Raw genomic sequence first — 20150 nt, forward strand, 5'->3', positions numbered from 1 at the left:
CGTGCCGGTTTTAAACGCTGAAACCTGTGCCTGGGCTGGCCTCTGTGCCTGTGCCAGGGCTGCTCCCTGCGGGAGTCCTGCGTGTCTGCGGTGGGGCTCCATCAGCTGCTGATCCCTCCTGAGCCCACTGACATTTCACAGTGAGCCCACAGCAGGAAATTGGAGGGGCTCAATACATGTCATGTTAAGAAGAAACCACCAGCAGCAAACAGATCTGGCCTGAGACCACAGGGAAACAGATGACAGCTCTCGAGGACCAGCAGAGACCCAGCTAATGAACAGCACTGGCTCCCGGAGGGAGCAGCTGCTCCATCACTCATCGGTCACACCCTGTAGGACTCCCAAAGTAATTTGGGGATGAGGGGGAGCTGAACCACCTCACTAAGCCTCCCTCAAGAAGCAAGAACATTCTTTCTAGGAGTTCAGCAAAATCTGTCTTGTCTGAAACGACTGCCTTGGGCCCTTCTGGCAATTATTTTCTGCAGTTGGAGGTAGCAAAGCCAGCTCCTGCCTCTCTAGGACACAGGGGACTGCTGCTGATGGAAATACGAAGCTTTGTTGCTAGGGCAGAGGTGGCTGCAGCTCAGCCAGCAGCAAGTACAAGAAATGGTTTCTACATCAGCTTTGGGTCTGAGCACAAAGGCCTCACTTTGCAGCCTCCCACCCACACAGCAGCCATGGGCAGTGCTCCTGGGGGGGACCAGCAGGGAAGAGAGTCCTCCTCACGTGGAGGATGCCCAGTTTACTCCTTGCAGCAGAAGCACTGAAGATTTATAGACAAATGCAGCAACCTGGGTTTTAATCAGCAAATGTATGGTGAGGAGGCATCAAGAGGGCATCCGTGACTGGATGGGTGATTTGCATCACTGTAAAACCTTCACTGCTGAGAGCAGTGGTCTCCTCTCCCCTGGCACTGCCAGAGCAGGCAGAAAGCAGCAGGCTCCTCCCCGCAGAGCTTGCCATCTAAACAATGTGGATTACACGAGAGAGAGAAAAACTGCCTGATTTTCTCTGATTTTCCTCTCCACCATGGCAATCCAGCAACACAAGACATCCATTAAGAGCCAGGAACTGCAGCCCAATCTTGCCTCTAATGCCTTGCCCAGGTGAATATGATGGGCACTCAAACCCTTCCCTGCAGTGCAGTCTCTGGTAATTGTACTTTGTGCTTTTCTTCAGAAGTGTCAAAAACCAGCACTCAGGAGGCAGCCCCCTGCTTAAATCCTTCCAGACTATGGGACCCACCTTTCAGTGACACTGTGAGGTTCATTTTGCACAGATTCAAAAGCACACAGAGCCTGAATGCAGCACAATGCCTCGTTCTGTATTCACCCTGGATTCACACTGAATTCATCAACCAAACTTGTCATTTCAGGGGCCAGCAGCACCTCTGCCACCAGCCAGGGGCTGTCTGGCTGTGCTCTGCCACCATTCGTTGTCCCTCTGTGCAAACCCCACACTGCATAGGCAGGGAAAAGCCTCTCCCATTTCTGCTGCTGGAGGATGCCTCTGACTAGGACCCATCACAGGGACTGACAGTCCTGAGGAGATCTGGGATGAGCAGAAGAAGACTCTGTTTCTGGGGTGAATTTCAGACACTTCTGATGGGGCATGCAGAATATCCCTGTTTATGCTGTAAGGAGAGAAGCTGCAAACACCTTCTGGCTCTGAGCAGCTGCAGGGCTGGTAAGTATATTCTGGCCAGGAAAGTCTCCAAACTAAAACTAAAGGAGTGTGAGAAACAGAGCAGCATTTCTTTCAGCCTTAATTCACTGCACTGGGGGCTGGGAAAGCAGCTCCAAACCGTGAAGCAGGTGGCCAGCCTGGACCAGGGACAGCCCTTCTTGGGGACATGCTTGTGGCAAGACTACACAAGACCATACCTCAGCCACAAGCCATCACTGTCCTGTTGAGCTGCCCCTGGATTTACAGCACTGCCACTGCAGCACAGTTGTTGGCAATGGACTGTGCAGTTCTTGCTCAGAAGAATCGCTGTGATGACCACAAAGGTGACCTCATAAAGTTGGGGCAAACTGCTTGCAAGAATTTAACATATGGCTCATGTCATGAGTGGCAAAGAGCCCTGACATACCAGGACCTCATTTTCCTCCTGTCCCTGGTAAAGAGTGACATCCTTTACTAGCTTCCTGTTATAAGATCATCAAAGCAGATGGAGTTCAAGCAATATAAAGTACAGTGGTGTGAAGGATGGGGTGCAGAGAGGGGTGAATGAGACCATCAGACTGGAAATTGCAGAATGGAACTCTCAGCCTCAGCCAGTGCTGGATGAGGGCTGTCACGGTGGGCTTGGAGAACCAGGCCCTGCAAGGGAAAACTCAGTTAAAGAGACTGCATGAACCACACCCAGGATAAACATGGCCAGCACCAAGGTGTATTTTTAAACTGGCAGAAGTGGCCTGCGCAGACTTTAAGTTTTTTGGTTTTGTATTTTTTTTTTTTTTTTTGGCACAAGCTGAATGAATGGAAGGTGCTTTAAAATCTAACTCCTGTACAGAGACAAGACCTATGACAGAGATTATGCCTAAGCCAACTGACACTTAATTTGCTGGGAAGCAATGCAGCTGCAGCAGTATCGAGAGGTTCAGAAAAGCCCAGTAGCATGTACATCATCAGCAAAAGGCTCAGGCTGAGCCTCTGCATGCACATACTGGACATCAAAATGTTATCAGCACCCTGAGAGTCTGCTGGGCAGGGATTAGTAAACAGCCAGAGGAGCTGATAAAAAATTGCAAACCTTATAGCAAAGAGTGAGTTAATTCCAGGCTGTCATTGCTACCATCTGCACTTCCAGAAAGACTTTTGTCAGACATTTGGCAACCAATCCTTCTGAGCAGCAAAGGCAGTTGCTGTGCCTTGTTATGAACTATAGAGGCCAGATTGTGAACTCTTTCCCACCAGCATTAAATCATGCACTCAAGTCAGAGGATTTACTCTGGGACACGTGACAAAAGCTGACAGTTACCAATATAAAACATAGAATTTAACCAATTGTCTTGTAAAATATCTTCTGAGTACATTACCATGGAGTAAAAAAAGAGAAACTTTTAGGATCTATGGAATTCTAGAAATAGTTCTTTCTAAGCTGCATGCCTTGTCTGGAAGTATTTTTGGCTTAATTAAAAGCTTTCAAACCTGTGCTGGTGTCCATAAAAGCAGAAGCCCTTATAAACACAGAGAGAAACTGAGATGCTGAGAGCAGAGAAAAATCTGTGGCAGCAAACGTTTCTTCTCAGCACCTCTGAAAAGCAGATTTGTATGATGAGTGCAGTCTGAAATCACGCCCATATTCCAACGGCAAGTCTCACCTTTCCAAAAAACAAGAGAACTTGGGAAGCAGAAATAGGCTCAGTGCTGCAGAGCCAGAGGTACACAGTCAGGGAAGGGAGAGCATTAGATCCCTGATCGTTAATTCCTCTGTACATAACCTGGAAAAAATGTGTGTGCTCAATTTCTCTCTCACAAAATGTCTCCTTCGCTTCATATTTTTCGCATACACCAGCCTTGGCGTGCAGTCAAGAAAATGTTAACATCTCTGGCAAAAATCTACAGCCCCTTCTTAACAACATGTGCAATCCATTTCTTCCAGCCCCAATAGTATTCTTCCACCCTGCTACTCCCCCACACACATGGACACTCTTTTTTTCATCTGCAGACACCCTCTCTTGCTCTTCCTCTTCTCCATCCAGTCAGACACATTCCAACTGTCTCTATTTCTCCATCTCTGTCTCACACATATGTCTTGCTGGGCAGAGAGCAAATTGGCAACCACAAGCTAGATATGGAAGCAGGGAGATACAAACACAGCCACAGTCTGGACTCTGTCTTGGAGGAGTTTCTAACTCGCCTGTAGGAACAGATTTATGAGTTATCAGTTGAACCACTTGAAAGTCCTCCTGCATTATCCCAGAGCTGGGCTGGGATTTATCAGACAGAGCTAAGCCATGGTGTGTGGAAAAGAAGACTTAAGTTACTTCTTAGTAACTGTAGTCTACAAGACCTGTGTAGTTTCTCCTGCTAGAAGCCACAGGTTGGTCTTTGGTTAGGGAATAACAGCTGAAAAGAATGGGTCATCTGGGAACCACAGTGAAGGACATGCCATGGAACACGGGCCACAGGCCCAGCCAGGCCAGAGCAATGAGTGATGATGCTGTCTGTGACTGCAGCTCCTCAGGAGGCTCATATGTTCCTTCTTTTATCAACTTCTCAGTGACAGACCTTCAATCACCAGCTCAGCCAGCTAAATGAGCAACAGCATCTCTTCTTTGCAGACCAGGGAAACAGAGCCAGGTTCTGCCTTGGCCCTGTCATGCTTTTCTGCAAGTCCCACACTGTACAAAGGATGGAAAAAAGTCTTTCCTAGCTTAGGAATTTCTAGTTAATTCTCTTTTTCTAACTATTAGGTGGTTCTACTTACAGTGATGGAAGACAGCCTTGGCTGGAGAAGTCCCATGACACACAGACATACAATGGTGATGGAGACACGTGGCAGATTCACAGGATGGCAGTGACATGGAGACATGAATTTGCACACAGCAGTCATGGAGGTGATGTGGGAAAGAGATGAAGGAAGCACAAAAGGAAATGGTGATGAGCAGGATAGCAGTGACATCCCCCCTCCCTTTTTGCTCTCCTCAAGCACAGACTAAATCAGACTGCAGCCACAGAACATCCACAGCAGGAATGCCACACCTGCCTGTTCCCCTGAATGAGCAGTCTCTCCTGAATGGCCATGAGCACTGCACCTGCTCATCTGACTCTTTCTCACCAATTTCTGCGTGAGGCTACTCCTGTTGCCCTGATGTGTGTTACACAGGAGCCAGGCCTGCTTAGGGGACAGCTGTAGCTTCTACTGACATCTCTTTGGAGGAGGAGAGTGGGACCTGAACAGCACCCACAGACCTCCCTCTCTAGAGGGGGACTTTGCTTTCAGAAAATTACTGTTTCCCCATTATGCAGAAGGACTCAGCCCCACAGCTGGCATGGAAGATACCACTGTCTCCACTAAAGGCACCACTAGTGATCAGTAATTAGCAAGACTAATTACAGCCCCTACTTGGCTGTGTGGAATGCACCTTCCCTTCCCCTCTGAGTCTCCTCAGGGCCATTAACATCACCCCTGCTTGCAGGAGCTGGGATGGGACTGCAGAGATTCCTGGGGTGTTTCCAGCAGGCAGCACTTCAGCTGCAGGACAGGTCACTGCATTTCAAGCCAGACACACCCCTCTGCTGAGCTCAGCTGCTGAGCAATACCATGTGCCATCATCTTCTCTCTTCTAGAGCAGGTCGAGTGGGTGAGTGAAGACCCTCCGTGTGTTATTGGATGCTAAGGTTTCTGTCTGGCTTCCTGGGACCTCTGCTAGGCTCTGGAGAGACTGCTGTTCCACCCCTGCTCTGTTCTGTCCTGTAGCAGACTGGAAGGGAGGCTTTCCAACAGAAATTCTTTGCAGCTGATGGCCTCTCTCATCCCACTGCACATAGGGTAGGGATCCTCAGAAAGAAGTGTCTCCCCTCTCCTCAATAAATTACCCTGAGGAGAGCAAGCAGAGTGCTCCCAGCAGCACACACCTCACCCTGACCACCCTGCTGCTGTGGCAGCATGGAATGGGAGTGGAAATGGGGGGGGATTGTGGGATCTGGAAGCTGGATTCCAGTGTCTATGGAGGAAGGGGTGTGGGGCAGAGGGCAGGCTCCTCACACAAGGCCAGGCTTCCCTGTACAGTTTCTTCTGTCACCAGTGGCTGCAACACTCACGTGCTATGGGGTGGCTGGACTCTTGTGTACTCACCATCTGCCAAGTTGTCTGAGTGCCAGAAGCTACTCATGTTAAACTCCAAAAGGAAGCTGTCAAAAGAGCAAGAAGAGAGGATGCTTTTTCAGCAGCCTGGAAGGATGCAGGTGTCAGGGAGATGGCCCTGTTGCCCAGTGAGTATCAGTTCTAACATGTTTACTACAAATTTCTGGCAGTGCAAGTCTGATTTTTTAGATTTTTAATTTTTTTCCCCTCTCCACATGCTCGAATGTAGCTCTGTATCGTGGGATCTGTACTGTGGAAGATCTGAATGGGCTTTTTCTTGAAATATATCCTGAGCAAGGGCAAGTGAAGGAAGGAACAAGTATGGCAGCCCCTGAGGCTGGAATGGGATTCAGCTACTATAGGACTCACCTTAGGAACAGGCATGATGGCCAACAGAAGCCCACACTCTGGGCTGCTTGGAGGTAACTACATGGAAATGTTCTGTACCAACAGACTAAAACCATCAGAGCTGGACCTATACCACATCTGCCCTTTCACACACCCAGCAAGCTGAGCAGTGGCACGTCTATCCTAGTTTGAGCTTGAACTCTGATTAACCCCAGAAGTCTGAGGTGAACCCAAACCCAGAGGAGAGCCTCCACTCTGTCCCCCCTTGCCTGGCCCTCAGACCTGAGCTCTTGGCCTGCTGCCTTTAGCCTTCTCCCCCGTGAAAGGAAGATGTGCATTCGCTCCTCACGGGCAAATGAGACAGGCAAGAGAGCTCAGCACCAAGGATCTGCACAGAGGCCCCCAGGAGACCCAAGTCCTATTTCTGACTCAGGCACTTTGTACTGAGTGACTTTAGGTAAATCCCAGACCCACTGTGGGCCTCTGCCACTCAAAATGGCAATAGTAATAGCTTTCTGTCTCCCAGGGGCACAGTGCAGAGCTGAATGTCAGGAGAAGGCTGACAGCAATGCCCTACGTGGGGGCTTCCGCTTGCAGCTTTCCCAGCTCTTGCCCCTCCTGGTCTGAGCCTCCCAAACACCCCCATCTTTTGGTACTCACATGAGGAAATCACTTATCAGCCACTTCACTGCAGCTACAAAGGCATAAATTGGCTGGAGAACGAAAGAAGAAATGAGAAATACAATAAGGACCTTGTCAGAGAATTTATAATTGTTATGCAGGACCCCACATTTTAGACTAAGTCTCTCCACTGATCAGAGCTCTTGAAGACAGGCTGGAAATACAAGGTCTGGGCATCACTGGAAAATGTTCAAAATACATCAAAAGCCAGCAGAGCTGGCCTGCTACTAATAATACCTCCTTACCCCCTCCCCATGAGGGTCAGGAAATTTATCAGGAATGTATGAAGGACTTTGAAGATGTAATTGCTTGATGATTTCTCTCCAGTGTGGATGACCTTCAGAGCTCAGAGCAGGAGAGAAACACAGCTAAATGGGACACCACCAGTTTAGGATGCTTTTGTGTTCTGAGAGCAAGTGGTGTTTCTGGGACAAGTGACAGCACTGCCCAGGATTTAGTATTATCTGCCATTGATTGATTATGCTTAACTGTGCTTTCATCCAGCTTTTCCTCAAGATGGCATGACTTCTATCATCTTCTTGCTTTCAGCTACAAATTGGAAATCCAGTATTATCCCAGGGACAATTCATCTGCAGAGGATAGTGCTGCTTCTTTTCCTCATGGTAACCACGTCTAATTTTCATCTCCTCCTCTCATATTCATGCCCATGTTCTCAGACCCAAAACAGATGTGATAGTCACGGGATGCAGGATAATGTTCTATTACTGATGACTTCTCTTCAGCCAAAATAAGTCAGCAAATAGTAAAATGTAGAGATGGTTGGCAATTTGACTGATTTTTATGTCTGTATATGAAAAACTGACTTTTCTTGGTTTCTTAGTTTTCAAGGGTTTTGCTAAGAGGGGAAGATGAGAGATGGAGGCTGAATGCTCATCTTTTAATTTTCTTCCCAATTCACCTCATTTTTGGCAGCTCATAGTTTGTGACATTTCTTTCAGTGATCAGAACTGGAGGATATTATCAAGCAAATATTTTCACTACAATCACCGTATGTTATCAAGCAAGCTTAAGTATAGCCATTGCAAACCAGACGTTGTTAAAAATGTTGTTAAAAGGCAATATTTTGTTGAAAATTCTTTTACTGGGAAAAAAAAATTACAAGGTCGCGCTGTAAGGGTACTTCCTGCACTCCTTCCAGTATCAAGGGATCACAACAGTTATGAACACATTTAGGGTCGTGTCAAGCAGTTTGAATTGGCCTAAGTGTTGAGTAGTTATTTTGTTCTGCTTGTTTGAGGCAAGATTAGGAAGGTGGAGTGGGATTAGAGTAAGAGTTTGTATCAGCCTAAAGAGAGGTTGCATTTGGATACTGGTAAAACCCTTCACTCTGTTAGTTTGTTCTCTGGGCTACCAGCATTCTCACTCTCCTGCTCCAAGCTCACTCATCCTTCCCCAATGACTGCCAGTTTTCCCCAGATGCTCTGGTCCCCGACACTGCAATTCTCCTTGAGCTGAGTGAATATGTGCCCTGTAAAAGCATTCCTGTTCATTTCAGCTGCTAGCTGATTGCTTGGCTTAAAGGAGAACCTGCCACAGTCTAGCTCCCATTCTTTCCGTGCTCCTTCCAATTTTCAGTGAGCTCCTATATGGCAATAGAGAGCCACACTGGAAACCAACATCAGTGGCCACCACTGCTTCAGGAATCTGCCTGAGGTGAGCTTGGACAGTCCCATCCTGAAAGCAAACATCTCCTGAAGTCTTTTGGGGAATGTTGGAGATGCCCTGCAGGAGAAAGCCCAGCCCAGGGAGGGCTGCATGGTGACAGATACGTACGCTGAGCAGGGGTCGGGCGCCGCTGTGGTGGTGGTAGGGCACCTTGCACATTGCCTGGTAATCATACATGGTCACTCTGCAAGCAAAACACAACAAGCAAGCAGTCAAAAGCAAGCAATGCAACCACCCACAGGACAGACATGTCAGCTTTTTCTCAAAAATGTCAGGTATGAATTGTTTCCTGGATTCACTAAAGCAGTGACCTGCTTACACATGTCTTTGCTGTTTGGCCAGTGCTGGATCTTGCAGAGCAAGAAATACAGGCTCTGGATTAATGTAACTGGGTCAGTACAGGAGGAAATATGTCCCTAATTTCAGACAGTGAGTAAAGCAAGCTATGAAGAAGAGGAATTATAATTGTAATTACCTCAGGTCCCCCTAGTTCCTGTTTTCAAGCCACTGAAATGCTGAACTCTCTTTTGACATTGGCTGAGGGAGTGGAGTGAGATGAACATAATTTTTTTAAGAGAGAGAGAAATGTGGTTAGCCAGCTGCAATGCTGCATCTGTGGGGCTCTCAAACAACCACTCCCAGAAAGGCTTTCTGAGTGGCAGAAGGAACTGAAGCACTTCTGTACCCAAAATGCCTTGAAAACTTTCCCATAGCATCTTGCCCTGAAAAGACAGAGAAGCAGATGCAGGCCACAAAGAGATTGCAGGTTTCTGTCTCTCTCTGTGTTTTGCAGCAGGTGGAAGAGGAAGAGATGAGGAGAAACTGTGTGTGCTGGTGATGGCTGAGCCAGTCAGCAGATGGGGCAGGTAGCTAAAGGAGCTCTTGTGTCTGGATAAGAGAGTCACATGCATCACCAGCATGTGCATTTTCCATGCTCAAGTGCTTTTTAGAGGGACCAGCATGCTCTGACCCACACATCAGTGAAGAACAAGAAGTACAGTGTGGAGATCCCTCACTTACCGCCTGAACATGCCCATGTTTAGCAGCTGGGTCATTACTGAGCCATCCACTGCACCAAAAAATTTTCCAGTCTGCAAGCACAAAAAGGGAAAAACAGAATAAACTGTAAATTTTCCAAATGCTCGATGGCTCCAGCTGATCTAGTTTGTCTGGAGGCCTGCTGCACACAATGAGGGTTTTTGTAAGTAGGCCACACCAAGCTTTGTCCTTTGGCTGGCTGGAAAGCTTGAGGAAGGACTTCCCCCATCACCAGCTGGGCATCCTGCACCACTCCTACCACACTTGGAAATTCCTTAGCCCACATAAGTCCCTGTGGCTTGTGTCAGAAAAAGGCAGTCTCTCAAGCTGCAGAGATCCAGGCATGCTGAATCACTGGAAGCCTGCAGTCTCTCATGGGTTATTTGGAATCCACGTTCTCTGGTTCTGAATGTCTGAGTCTTCCATTTGAGCCTCTCTGCTACCCATAGCCACTGTGGTTTTGGAAACCTCTGCTCTCCTACTGCCCTAGGTGAACTGGCCCACCATGCACAAGTGTGACATACAGATTTATTTAGGTAGCAAATGCAATTTTGCAACTCACTGCTGTGTGAGTTCTGAGCAGGCAGTGACCCAAACAACACAACACAAACCCATCCATCCCTGTAGCTTACATACTGTGCACTGGCACAGCATGAACTGAGTTGCATTTGGGGGGACAACTACCCCCAGTTCTGCTTGCAGGCCTAAACTAAAGGTGGAGCTTGTGGCCCTCTGGTTCCATGTATGCTTTGGAGTCAATAATCCCAAATAAGGGCCCAATCTCAAATCTGATAACTGCTTTTTTAAAGATTTCCTCAGACAAACAATTCTGGCCTTCCTGATTAATAAACCATGACAAATATATTGCAGAAATGCTTCAAACCTGTCAAGTCCATCTCTTTGTTCACAGGCAAGTAAATTAAATGTTTGTAAATAATAAAAGTACCGATATGAGCTGTCCTCTGTCTGTTTTCCTGCTCATGGGTCCTGACAGAGAAAATAGATCTCATGTGTTGTGGAAGCATTCACACAGTCTGGGATTTTTTGCTTTTCCACTGATAGGCTAGCAGTCATTTAGCAGATGACAGATGACTTCATTTATTTGAGTGGGACATTACCACAGAAAAAGCCCAAACTCTTAGGCAGATTTACCTAAGATCACATGATAATCATCTAACAGTAGTGTTACATGGTTATGAGCCTCTTCCCAAAAGGCTTTAGAAGTCATTTCACTGTATAAATTGATACATAACATCAACTCCCCTTCAAGCATTTGGGTTGTAATCATCTCAGACAGTCAAATGTGCCTGAGCAAGCACTAACTTTTTCGCCTCCCTTGCTCTTTCAATCTGATTAGGGTGGTGAAGAGGCCAGCTGCTTCCATTTAATACTAGTCTGCAGACCCAGAGATTTAACACAGTGCAAGCTGCAGGCAGTGGGGCAAGGAGAGGGGGCCACTGCAAGGCTGTAAATGAGACCCATCCTCTCAAGAGATGCTGATGTCTGGCCAAATTTCTCCATGTAGGACATCATTTGTATAGGTATAAGAATGAAGAACACCTGCTGTACTCAGAAGTGCTGTTCCCTTCCCTTCCCTTCCCTTCCCTTCCCTTCCCTTCCCTTCCCTTCCCTTCCCTTCCCTTCCCTTCCCTTCCCTTCCCTTCCCTTCCCTTCCCTTCCCTTCCCTTCCCTTCCCTTCCCTTCCCTTCCCTTCCCTTCCCTTCCCTTCCCTTCCCTTCCCATTTTCAAGGGTAAAAACTAGATACATTCAATTAAAGTTCAGATTTTTCTGTCTTTAAAACAAAACAAACAAAAAGCCATTAAAAAGCAACCTCAGAAATCCTCAACCAACAACCTCTTTCAAGAGGTTCTTACTGCTCATAAACAGATATTGATACAACTTTTTTAAAGAAGCACATACTTTAATTTTTAATTTTATAAAAACAGTGCAAGTGAGAGTATGGTCTAGGGAGTGTGTTCAGAAAGGCATCATCAAACTGGCCTCCAACATAAAACCAGACATTCAAAGCTTGCTGCTGTTTTAGGTCCCCTCTGCAGGTAGTAAGAGAGAAAAGCATCTAGGCAGAAACCAAAGTTGTCCTGTAGTGGAGCAACGTTTTGTAAAGCAGCTCTCATTGCATCCTGCTTCCTCCAGTGACTGCTGCTCTCCTAGGCATCCCTCTGCTGTTTCTCCTAACTCCCATCTCTAGGCAAGTTTCCACAGGCCCTTGCCATTTCAGAGGTTGACAGCACAAAGCATTGCTCTGACATCCCACATGACACACACAAGCCGTGTCACTCCCCCTGCAGCTGCGTGTACAGGCACATGTGCAGGCTGTGCACAGGATGCAGGCTGTGCATGCAATCCAGAGCACACATATGACTCAAATGTCACATCATTGCTCACATGCATCCATGCTTTGCTGGCTCATTGAGCAATTTACACTTTTTGTACACTCAGAAGCTGCAGACAAACAAGATCTGCCAAATTGCCCAGGCTTTGGGCAGGCAGGCAGTCTCCATGTGCATGGCTCAAACAGAGCCAACCCTTGCTTCTCCACAATCCCTGAGCTTTGGTGGAATCTTGACCTTTTGGCTGCCTCTGTACCCTGCTCCTGAAGTCCCACCTGGCCAGAGCTGGCAGACATCCTCTGCAAAATGCCTCAGGCATAAGGCAGCAATCCTAGAAAAAGGGGTTTAGTGAGAGAGGGAACATCTGGATGGAGCAGGTGGAGGGAGCTCAAGACCTGGGATCCACAGCTGTGCCTATGACTGGCAGTGAGAAGCAGCTAAAAACTCAGGGGTGGTGTGGGGCCACAGCTACAAAGTGACAGAAGACGCAGAGCAGCCCTCCCTGCAGCACAGCCTGACCCTGCCACTTATTTTCCTTTACTCAGAGTCCTCACTCACTCCTTTCTCCTGGCTCTGTGTTTTAACTCTTTGCTCCCTCTGGGATGGGACTGGATGGGGAGATTAGCTCGAATTAAGAGATTACCCGTTCTTCCCCAAGTAATCCTGCAGGGAGCTTCCAACTTGTCACTCATTAAAATACTGAGTCCCTTTTCCATGGTGGTTTCCAACTGCCAGTAAGCTTCCTGCTGCCTTCATACAGAGGTTATTAGAGCCAATCCCTCACCCTGATCCCCCATCCCAAGGGCAGAGGAGAGCAGAGCCTGAGCCACGCTGTCCTCACACCATTCATGCCAGAAGCTGCTCTGATTTCCTGTGTGGTCACCCAGGGAAGGAGATACAGGCACTAGGCAGCTCTGGCAGGCAGAAAAGCCAAAATACCTACAAAAACCCAGGTACAGGATTTTTTGGGCATTATTTTTAATGGATGCCTTGAGGAAAGACTACAGGATGGGACACGGAAGGCCACACAGCAAGTGGTCCCACGCAGCGACATCCAGGTGGCAAAGTTAGGAAACGCAGGGAATTGATTTAGTGCTGTCTTGAATTCCCTGTAGGGTTTAACAGTGTGGAGACTCATGGTGCCTTGCCTCCAGGAGATAAAAACAATAACTAGAACAGGATAAAGAAATCAGAAAATAAAGCAGTGGTGAACTCTCTAAGGTCAGGGAAGGTAAAAGCTGGAGGAGGACAGCTCTATTGCTTGCCAAAATGCCTGATCTTGGAGACATGTGGATAATGTTTATAATTTACCTAAATCCACAATAATGCCATGTTTCTGCTAGTCAGATCTTTCAGAGATGAGCTTTGGAAAAAACCATTTTCCATAAGATGCAGGAAAAAGTACCAAGGCAGGACCCAGGAGGGCACTGCTGAGGACACACAGGTGACATGGCAGCTAAAGGGTGTAGCTGTCTCCACTGATGGACACATGTCATAGGAGTCAGTAAAATATCTTTGAAAATGCCATGGGCAACAGAGGAGAAAACAGCAATTCTTAAGACTGCCAGCCTGTCCCAAAAACTCAGTGGGGATTCATATAGCTGATATTTTCCATCTGAATAGCAATCTAAGAATTTTTCTTCTTTCTCTTCTTTCCCAGCTACTTTGAGATCAATGTCAATACTTCATGCTTCACTGTTTCACCAGGTTCTGTTCTCTGAACCTGGTAAGGTTAAGAGTAAGGGACTCTGTTCAAGGCTGAAGTAAAAACTGAAATCCAATAGGTTATCTAGTCTCCTTTATCTCCCGATTTTATCACGCTTTCAAAGACCTATAGCTGATAAGTTTTCTAACTTTTGGAAGCTGTGCTGCTTGTGCCAATTACATCCACCAGGAGGTCTGTTACCTTAATTTCCATTTCAACCTGTTTATCACATCTTAAAGAAAGTAATTTCTGGGATTGGATCTATTGCCTTTTGTAAATACCCAAACTATATTTGTTAACTCCAGTACAATGGCAATTTTAATGAAACTCCACAGTTCTGTCAGTAACAAACCCCCTTCATTTCCCACTTCTTCTCTAAGCCCACTCTTACTATTGCCTTACTGCTTTGTAGTTTATGAGATTGTTCCCACATATCACGTTCTGGCGTCCAGAACTGTGGGGTTTAATTATTCTGAAAGAAGAAGCTCTGTGGTGAATTTATCAGAGAACAGAGAAGTGCAGCTCAACCATGCAGTGGCTGATAGTGTTGACTTTACCTAGCTGCACAGGATGTCACATCAAACTTGCACCCCTTCAGCTCCCTAGAAATGGCTGTGGAACCACACATCTTATTTTTATTTCTATTCTGAGCCTTTTCCCTTGCTCCTTTCACATCTGCAAGTCCAGTAAATTCTCCAGTTCTTTAGGTCTGTTCCTGTTTCCAATTTACTTAAATTATTTTGTCTTCATTTTTTGCCTCTAGCATTCTGCTCTTACCATCCCTTCAGTTTCCTTTCCTGACTAACACTTGCTTTGACTTCAGAAGCTGCTCAAAAGTGCTGCTCCCTTCCCTTCCCTTCCCTTCCCTTCCCTTCCCTTCCCTTCCCTTCCCTTCCCTTCCCTTCCCTTCCCTTCCCTTCCCTTCCCTTCCCTTCCCTTCCCTTCCCTTCCCTTCCCTTCCCTTCCCTTCCCTTCCCTTCCCTTCCCTTCCCTTATCATAATAGCATCTGTGCCAAGGGAACAGAGTCTAATTTCCTTTATTCTGATCAAAAGATATTTTGACTAGTTCCTTCCTTATCACTGCAAACTCCTTCCTCACCTAGGATGTGCTGTCACTCTGCTGGGAGCCTTCCCCCTCACTGTGCAGTTGAATTTAATTACACCACAGCCACCCCTATTACACAATTCAACTTCATTTGTTTTAACCAGCTCTGGTGGGTTATTCAGGAACAGGCAAACCCCACTTCCCTCCTTCTCTTATGCTCACTTACCTCTTCAGGTATTTTGGAAACAAGTATAAAGCCGTTGTTGTCAATGAGAAAGCAGTTTAGAATCTGCAGAGATGGAAGAGAAGCAATATTAAAGATGGCTTTTCTCCTGTTTGTGTTCAGGATGGAGCAGTGTGGGTTTGTGATGATGCAAACAGCCTTGGCATTTCCATACCAAGTCCCACAGCTCAGCTACCATGAGTTTTACACAATTCTTTTCCCTCCCTGCCTCAATTTTGGGGTATTGAGTCCATGAGCTGTGACAGAGATTGTCTCTAGCTGGGGCTCTGTGCAGGTCTAGCAGTCTTTGAGCTACACTTAAGATAAGGCATCCTTCAGGATATTTGTAGTGCTCCTTTATTTAGTAATATGGTATTTAATACTTTCCATCTTCAGATTTCAGAGTTTTATAATAACTCACAAAATAACCCTCTCTCCACCACTCAGTATCAGTGCTGATCTACTTTTATTTTGCAAACCAGGAAATGGAGGCACAGAGTTTAGATGAAAACTCTTTCCTGCAGGGGAAACTAGGAAGCAGAGAAAATCCTACATGAACACACAACCAAAAAAATCTCTGGTGATGTCACTTTTCAGGGCAGAGGAGCTCCTGTCTCACGTATTCCTGATACCAAGGCTGAAGCAGTGGCATAAACACAAAGAAAGGTGTCCAGCATGCATGTCATGCTGACAGCCACTTTTTTTGTTTGAAGATCTGGGATACCAGGGAGACAGATTTAAAGGAGATGGACTTTCACTGTCTGGAATCCCAATGTCTCTGCCCTGGCCCAGCTGGTGGGAAGACCTAAACTGCAGATTTGTCTCATTACTATGAGGTCCTGCCCCAGCTGTGCAATCTCTTGTGAAGAGACAACAAGCATTGCCTTTTTTGGGGGGGAGACAGAGCAGGTGGTCAATCACACCCACCACAGGTACAGAGAAGAAACTGAGGCAACTTACGTCATCCTGACAGTTGAGTGGACAGGCACCATCCAAGCCTCGGCACTGCAAAGGGAAAGTGGAGAATTAACCACGGTGTGAAGGAAATTCCCCAGTCTGACCATGCAGGAGCTGCTCTGGCAGTCACTCCCCCACCACCAGAGACTTTCATTGCTGGGACTGAGGCAGCAGCAGCTACAGTGGCCCCTCTCTGACTCCCCATACAGCCCACAGTCACACAGCCAGACAAGTCTTCCCTACTCGTTCAACTCCAGGTTTCCCATAGCAGGGTCTCAGACATCCAGAACCTTAAAGCAATTTATTAATGGTGCAGCAGAAAGAGCTCGAGCCTGTGCCTCTGAAGAGGGGCCCCAAACAAAGGAAACGGAGCTTTTATACCCTCACAGCCCATGTGTATGATTGTCTTGGGTCACCCTGATGGGACATCTGCTCCTGCTGTGTCTCCAGGTGGCCGGACAGCTGGCTGTCCCACATGTCCCCGTGGTGCCCTTTGTTGTGCAAAGGGTCAGTGCCAGGTCATAGCCTCTTGCCTGGGGCTCCCAGAGCTCAACCTGCAGCTGCACCCAGAGCCACCTGTGCTGAGTGTACCCCTCAGCACATGGCAAGAGCTCATCTTGCTGTCTCCCCCTTGGGACTGCTGGGCTAAAGGCTTGCAGAACAGATTCAGCTGGCATTTCCAGCAGGACAAGCTCAGCAGCACGCACAGGTACCACCCCCAGGTCAGCCACTCCAGCTCCCTGCCTCTAGGAGCAACATCCCTGCTCCTGAGGGCTTAGATCCCACACCTGCCTCCCCAACATGTGCCCGGCAGGACCTGTGCACTCCAAACAGAGGAGGCACTTGTAAAGAAAGGGTGAAAGCAAAGGTTATTGTGCACCAGGGAGAAGCCAGCATGCATTTCAGCATTTGTTAGTATCTGGACTAAGAACATAGCATGGTATTTTAGATCAGGGCTCTTCTCAGGCAGGGATTTTTTTGTTGTTGTTGCTGTTGGTTTCTTTATTCTTCAGATAGCTAATGATAAAATAGGATGTGAATGGTGCACAAGTAGCCCAAGGCACCATCCACTTCTTTCATTTAGAATTTCTGCATAGTGGACTTGACATGTGTTTCACAACACTGAACTGGGTAGGGACACGAGGGGTTAAGTGGTGAGTAACAAAGCCCTTCAGGTGCTTATTGATTTCATAATTGTTCAGAGTTTGCCATGTGTCTGTCTCTTTGTGTTATTTTTTAATTCTATTTTCTCTAGTAGCAGAGGGAAGAAAGCTGACACAGTGTTGCCTTTTCTGTGCATGGAGTCCCCTTCCTGTCAGAGGTTTTCTGGGGTCGGGGAAGGACACTGGCATAGCACATAGCCTGTCTGCTCTCAGCCAGCTACCCACTATTTTCTCAAAACTTTTAGACATAAAATCCAAACCCCTTTCTGGGGGATTCTCAGTAACAAGAGGCAAACTGGTCATTCCAGACAAAAAGACTGTAACTTTCAGTTAGAATTTGTTTCTCCCCTTGAGTTTTGCAGAACAAAACTGGTTTTCTGTCCCTCTGTTCAACTTCAGAGGAGGTTTGGAGATGCTTTGCAATATCACATGTTCACACTCTGAATCCAGCTGGCTTTTTGAGACTCTAGGGATGATGGTTTAAAAAAAATTCCTTTATCACAGTTGCAAGCACCATCTCACCCCTGTCTCACCACAAAGCAAGACGTGGTTGTTTTATTTCCCTGGATATATTCCTAGAGGTCACCTGGCAGGTTCTTTCTTTTGGTCAGCAGAGAAACGTGGTCACAACTAACGACAGTTATGGCTTTGGGGGATATCAAATACAGAGCCCAGCATTCAGATATCAGAACAGAAACCCAGGTGAGTCACAGTGGTTTTCCACAAGACGGGCTCGTGCCTCACACCTCTTCCTCAGCAGTGTGAGGGCTGAGTCTCACTGCCACTGCACTTCCTAGAGAAGTTCCAGCAGTGCCTGGTGCTGCCTAGCCATACAGCAGCAGCACCACAGCAGGACCCTGGTTTGAGAGCACTGGCAGCTTGCAGGGAGCCCCTGAGATGGGGCAGAACTGAGCCTGTGCTCTCTGGTTTTTCTCAGATGACATCTGCTGCTTCATGGGTACAGCAGAGACCATGCTCAGAGACCAGCCTACCTCACAGCATCCTCCTGCTGTTGGTCCGGTTCTGTGACCCAGAGCACTTTAAGCTTTGCCAAAGACACTTAATTACTGTGAAGACAAACACAGCCTGTGACAGGTTTGGACCCTCTCCAGAGGCTACAGACAAGGGACAGTGCCTATGATATGCTGGCACACAAATGACACAATTAGGAAGCCAAGCTGCATGCCAGGATGCCTCCCTGTCCCCAGCTTTTGTCTACTTACATCAGTGTCATTGGGCTGGGAGGCACAGCATGGACATCCAGAGCAGCACAGCATCAGTGAGGCAGGAGAGAGAGAGAAAACAAAATCTGTTAGTCATTCCTCTGTCCAACGGTGCCAATATCCTGGGAAACCACATGGAGCCTTTTTTCACACCAGCACCTACCACGACCACAACTCGCAGCCACTTGGCACACAGGTCTCCTTCACCTGCTTTCATAAGGCCTCCCAGCTTCACTTAACACCCACGAGGGCTTGTTTGTGTGAGAACTGCCTGGGTATGGCCCTGAGCAGGGTTTTTAAAATGAAGCTCTCTGTTGCTGTTTCAGGATGCACTCATGTGCTTTGCAGAAATGCTTTTAGCTCAGGTTAGGTTTATGTGATCTCCACCTGTGAGGATGCTCCTGCCACCACAGAGTAGCTTCCTGCCCTCCTACCTTCTCTGTCATCCCCATCTGATGACAGTTCCCTCTCCTGACAGCAGAGAGCCGCTTCTGCTGTGTGCTGCTACTGTCCTCTCATGCTCACCTCCCCATCAGACCTCCCTAAAAGCAAAGCCTGGGAAAGAATTGTCTGGGTGATAAAGGAAAGGTGTTTCATTTCTCTTGCTCCCCACACCAGGGGAGTTGTTTTAATTATTCCACCTCCTTCAGTCCATAAGAGTATCTAATATTAGGACAACACCAAAAGCTTATCCCTGGAGCAAAAAATTTTTATTTTGGCAAGCTGGTAGAATTTTGTTGTCATTATCAAGATGATAAGAGAAGGCAGTAGATTTTTTTTTTTTGTGAGCCCAAAATTGCAGATTTCCATGAGTTTTCTGAAAGGCTGAATGAGCACAAGCATATTTCCACAATTAAATGTGTCACATGCAGCACAGCTAATGCCAGGCCAGGATGCTGACACTGTCACCACGGCATCTGCAGAACAGACTCATGGCTCACACGGCATTAGTGCTGTCAAAGGATTACAGAAATGTGTGACTTCAAACTAATCTATTCCATAAATCTCTTAATATGAATTCCACAAAAGCCCTCATTAAAATGTCATTGTATGTGATGTAACAGCATCGACCTTGCTGACAAAGAGCATTAAATTGTGTCTCTGCATGATTTCTGTTGCTCTTACCTGTTGCATGGCCATCCAAAACTTGCGTTGGAGCAAATCCAGCTTTATTTGCACACCCACCGCTGCGGAAAACAAAAAAAGGGGGGGGGGGGGCGGGGGGATCAAAAGAAGAGCATTAAAGACAAATATAAGTTGGGAAAAGAGGAGTAAATATTTGTCCAAGGTGATGGGATGGAAATCATGATTACAATCTGCCTCGAATTGTGAATGGTAAGTGCTGAGTCAGACTGCCAGGTGAGAGTCAGAGGTTTAACAAGGGAGAGGAAAAGGGGACACGGACTGTGCCAAGGTACTGTGATTTCCCTCACACAAAACACTATGAAGCTACAAACAGATCAACAACAAAACCACAATAAAAAAAGCCCAGAAATCCCCCAAAAGCCCCCCAGGGTGGCATGAGAATTTGCCTTTGACTTTTTCAGATTTGCCTGGCCAGAATGGATGTTTGTGATTGCCCCAGTCTCAATTCATACCACACAGCACCAATAAGAAATAAAGTAGGCCAGTGAGGAAGGGATTAATTTGAAAACCCACCTGTCTCAAGGGGGAATCACAGAGATTTATATTTTTTCTAAGCCACTACAAAAGCACAGAATAATGAATGCCACTTGACAGGAAGTGTCGATTATGAATAGTGGTTTGTTACCTGGTCCCAGCCTAGTGCACAGTGGGCTAAGCAGAACTCTGTGTGTATGTGTGCTTCTTAATGAAGTGTGTCCTAATTTCCTGGCTTAATTTCCCTTCTATTCCTAGCATCATGCTCCTGAATTAAGACATAGTTAGAGAGGA

General features: G+C 47.0%; 1 protein-coding gene and 1 pseudogene across 1 annotated transcript in view; one reads left to right on the top strand and one right to left on the bottom strand.

Moving 5' to 3' along the window:
- The window catches only part of CACNA2D4 (calcium voltage-gated channel auxiliary subunit alpha2delta 4), a 120160-nt gene that overhangs the window by 647 nt on the left and 99363 nt on the right, over positions 1–20150 (bottom strand). The window contains exons 27-34 of the mRNA XM_077783300.1: positions 19362–19423; positions 18237–18251; positions 15854–15898; positions 14897–14959; positions 9551–9621; positions 8639–8714; positions 6824–6876; positions 5807–5862 (exon numbers count right to left, since the gene is read on the bottom strand). Coding sequence (XP_077639426.1) covers positions 5807–5862; positions 6824–6876; positions 8639–8714; positions 9551–9621; positions 14897–14959; positions 15854–15898; positions 18237–18251; positions 19362–19423 — 441 coding nt within the window. The remainder of the gene's footprint in view (positions 1–5806; positions 5863–6823; positions 6877–8638; positions 8715–9550; positions 9622–14896; positions 14960–15853; positions 15899–18236; positions 18252–19361; positions 19424–20150) is intronic.
- LOC144246245 (uncharacterized) lies at positions 1961–3959 on the top strand (annotated as a pseudogene).

This window comes from Lonchura striata, chromosome 5 (assembly GCF_046129695.1).
Source record: "Lonchura striata isolate bLonStr1 chromosome 5, bLonStr1.mat, whole genome shotgun sequence".
Taxonomy (NCBI): Eukaryota; Metazoa; Chordata; class Aves; order Passeriformes; family Estrildidae; genus Lonchura; species Lonchura striata.